Source organism: Phanerochaete carnosa (genome assembly GCF_000300595.1).
Source record: "Phanerochaete carnosa HHB-10118-sp unplaced genomic scaffold PHACAscaffold_679, whole genome shotgun sequence".
Lineage (NCBI taxonomy): Eukaryota > Fungi > Basidiomycota > Agaricomycetes > Polyporales > Phanerochaetaceae > Phanerochaete > Phanerochaete carnosa.
The window spans coordinates 1-2,713 of NW_006768306.1; the positions used below are offsets into that span (position 1 = coordinate 1).

The window sequence follows — 2,713 nt, forward strand, 5'->3', positions numbered from 1 at the left end:
TCACCCAGGAGGCTTTCGTTGGGAAACTCATCGTCATTATCGCCGGATACGGCAAGGAGATCAACACGCTGCTAGCCGCGAACCCTGGACTTGCGAGTCGATTCCCCGAGGAGATACACTTCGACAACATGTCACCAGAGCACTGTCTCGAGATATTGAAGAAGGACCTCGCGAAGGACGATATCGAATGCGCGGCGATTGGGGCGACATCCTCGGCTGAGTACAAGCAGATGTTGTCGCTGATCGCGCAGCTTTCTTCGCTGGATTCGTGGGGAAACGCACGGGACGTTAAAACACTCGGGAAGCAGATGGTGCGACTTGCATTCAAACGCGCTGTAGACATTACCAAAGCGACGAAGCTCCCGCTGTCTGGCCTAGATGCCATCTGCTGCATCGCCGGAATGCTCGACGAGCGGGTTGCGCTCGCCACGAACCTGCCATCAGCGTCCATTCCCAGGAGCGCGCTCCCTGCGCAGCACCTCGATCCCCCAAAGGCTGACGCGTACGAGATCCTCAATGCGTGCGCAACGCGCGCCGCCACCTGGATACCGAAGCTCGCTACTCGATATGAAGAGGCCTTTCCCTCGTCGCAGGGGCGCGACCCCGGTGTCCCCGATGTCGTCTGGAAACAGCTCGAGGTAGACAAGTGGGCTGCGCTTGAAGCCGCACATCGTCAGAAAGAAGAATTGGACGCGCTTGAGGAGGCAGTCAGAGACGCATATCGCGCAGAGGAAGCACAGAAGGCTCTCGAAACAGACCTTGTCTGTCGAGCACGCGAGGCCAGCGCCGACGCAGAGATCAAATGTCAGCTCGAGGAGCAGCGCCTCAAGAGGGTCACAGCCATTGCTGTACGCCAGGCAAAGGAAAAGAAACTTGAGGCGCATCGGCAGAAGGAATTAGAGGAGGCGCAGAAGGAGCAGAGGGCGCAGACGAAACTTAGACAGATGGGAGTGTGCGCTGCCGGCTATGAGTGGATCAAGCAGGCAGATGGGTATCGGTGCCGTGGTGGGTCCCATTGGGTGAGTGACTCGGAACTCAGGATGCAATAGACATCATTTGCCTTCACTTCGTATATACGCGTGTGCAGAATGCTCAGACTCCTGTAAGCATAGCCTCACTTGACGGCCCTCGATTGTCGTCAACGATGTTGGAAGTACATTATGCCTCGGTTTGAGGCTTTGAGGCCGTGGACACAGTCTGAGTTGCAATGTCAGTCAAAGCGTTCGATGTAGAACTTGTCTCGTCAGATTTGCCGCGCCATGTCGCCTAGGAATGGCCCTACCGTAGCCTGGATGTCTCCTGACGCATCCTACAGGGCAGGTCCTTGAAATGGGGTGTATCCCGCCGTTGAGGCAGGCGCCGTCGGCTTACGTAAGGAGCGCCCGTTGCCTGGGCGTAAACTTGTCGGGGAGTCGTCGAGAAACCTCGTCAAGCATTTAGGTCATTCTAAGAGGAAACAGATCTAGCCATAGGCTATATACTGCGCTGTCTGGTACGTTTCTGGCTCCCTCATGCTCACCCAGATTTTGAGTGATAGTGAAGTTACCCGCTTTTGCACGCTCGCGACAACGTTCTTATGATGTCCACAGCTACGACTCGGACTTCATGCAACTCCACTCTGCAAACGTTGCTCTTGCACGTTCCGGCCAAGTTGTCGGCAGCGGCTGTGCCTCCCCTACGCCGTAACACAAGGTTTAATACTCGGGACATGCACAAGCCGTCTGCAGTTGTCGGGAAGGACTCGTGTCACTGCGCGTAGCAACTTTACACGAGGAAAAAGACTGCGAACGCACAGCCCGCTGCCAGTATCCTCGCTTTGTACCTCACCTAGCCTCACCAGTTTGCCTGCGTCGCACTCGAGATTCAACACAACCAACGAAGTAAGTCTTATGCGCTGAAAGTTGCATTGACCGCGGAACTCCGATCTGAGAGCCAGTGCGCCATCTACTGGGGATATATGCGGTGCGTTGGCATATAGAAGCCGATGACTGCTCCAGAGCTCATTGTTGTACCCACAGCTGACTCAAAGTGCATGCCCCAGAACATTCAGGTTGCTGCTCACTATTATCGTGGCCAGCTCAACGTGCTGATCAGGTGCAACAGACTATCTACACCAAGTGACCATGTTGCGGGAAGGCCTCCGAAATGGCTCTCTTAGTGTGGACGACGACAGGACTATCAGCGCGGCGCGCGAAACCCTCTCCGATGAGACCACCGTCGGCGTCGATCGGGTGGCGCACCTGACCTCTCTCTCGTCCAAGCTGCTCGTGCGCTCAGCTTGTACGCATGACCAGCAAGATCTAGACGATGCCATCTCCGCAGCACGCGAGGCCATTTCTATCTCCCCTCCGACGGATGGGCCCGGCGCTGCACTACTACACACCCTTGCCGAGTCGCTCCTCCGTCGATTCGAACTCACCAATCAGCTGGCTGACGTGCAGGAAGCTTTGTCCCTCCACCGCACAGCGCTCTTCCTTCGTCCTCCTGGGCATGTGGACCGTCATGTCTCTATCCTATCGCTTGCGCGAGCACTACATACCCATTTCCGCCACACCGGCGAACCCCAAAACTTCACTGGGTCCATCCAGAGCATTCGCGACGCCCTTTTGTTTTTCGACCCCGCGCGCCATGGTCATAGAGCCGCCTCACTTGCAGACGAGAAGCAGCACATCAAATTTGAGGAGCAACAGGAGCAAAATGGAGAGCCGGCAAG

At 56.3% G+C, this 2,713-nt stretch overlaps 2 protein-coding genes across 2 annotated transcripts; both read left to right on the forward strand.

The window, feature by feature from the left end:
- Positions 1–128: 128 nt before the first annotated feature.
- PHACADRAFT_202920 (uncharacterized protein) lies at positions 129–1,686 on the forward strand (the record flags this gene model as incomplete). The annotated part of the gene is made up of 2 exons (XM_007403026.1): positions 129–991; positions 1,590–1,686. The coding sequence occupies 2 exons, from the start codon at positions 129–131 to the stop codon at positions 1,684–1,686; spliced, it is 960 nt and encodes a 319-aa protein (XP_007403088.1).
- A 617-nt stretch (positions 1,687–2,303) lies between these two features.
- Positions 2,304–2,663, forward strand: PHACADRAFT_59457 (uncharacterized protein; the record flags this gene model as incomplete). The annotated part of the gene is made up of 1 exon (XM_007403027.1): positions 2,304–2,663. A coding segment is annotated over one exon (360 nt), but the record flags the coding sequence as incomplete, so codon positions are not given.
- Between the last annotated feature and the right edge of the window lie 50 nt (positions 2,664–2,713).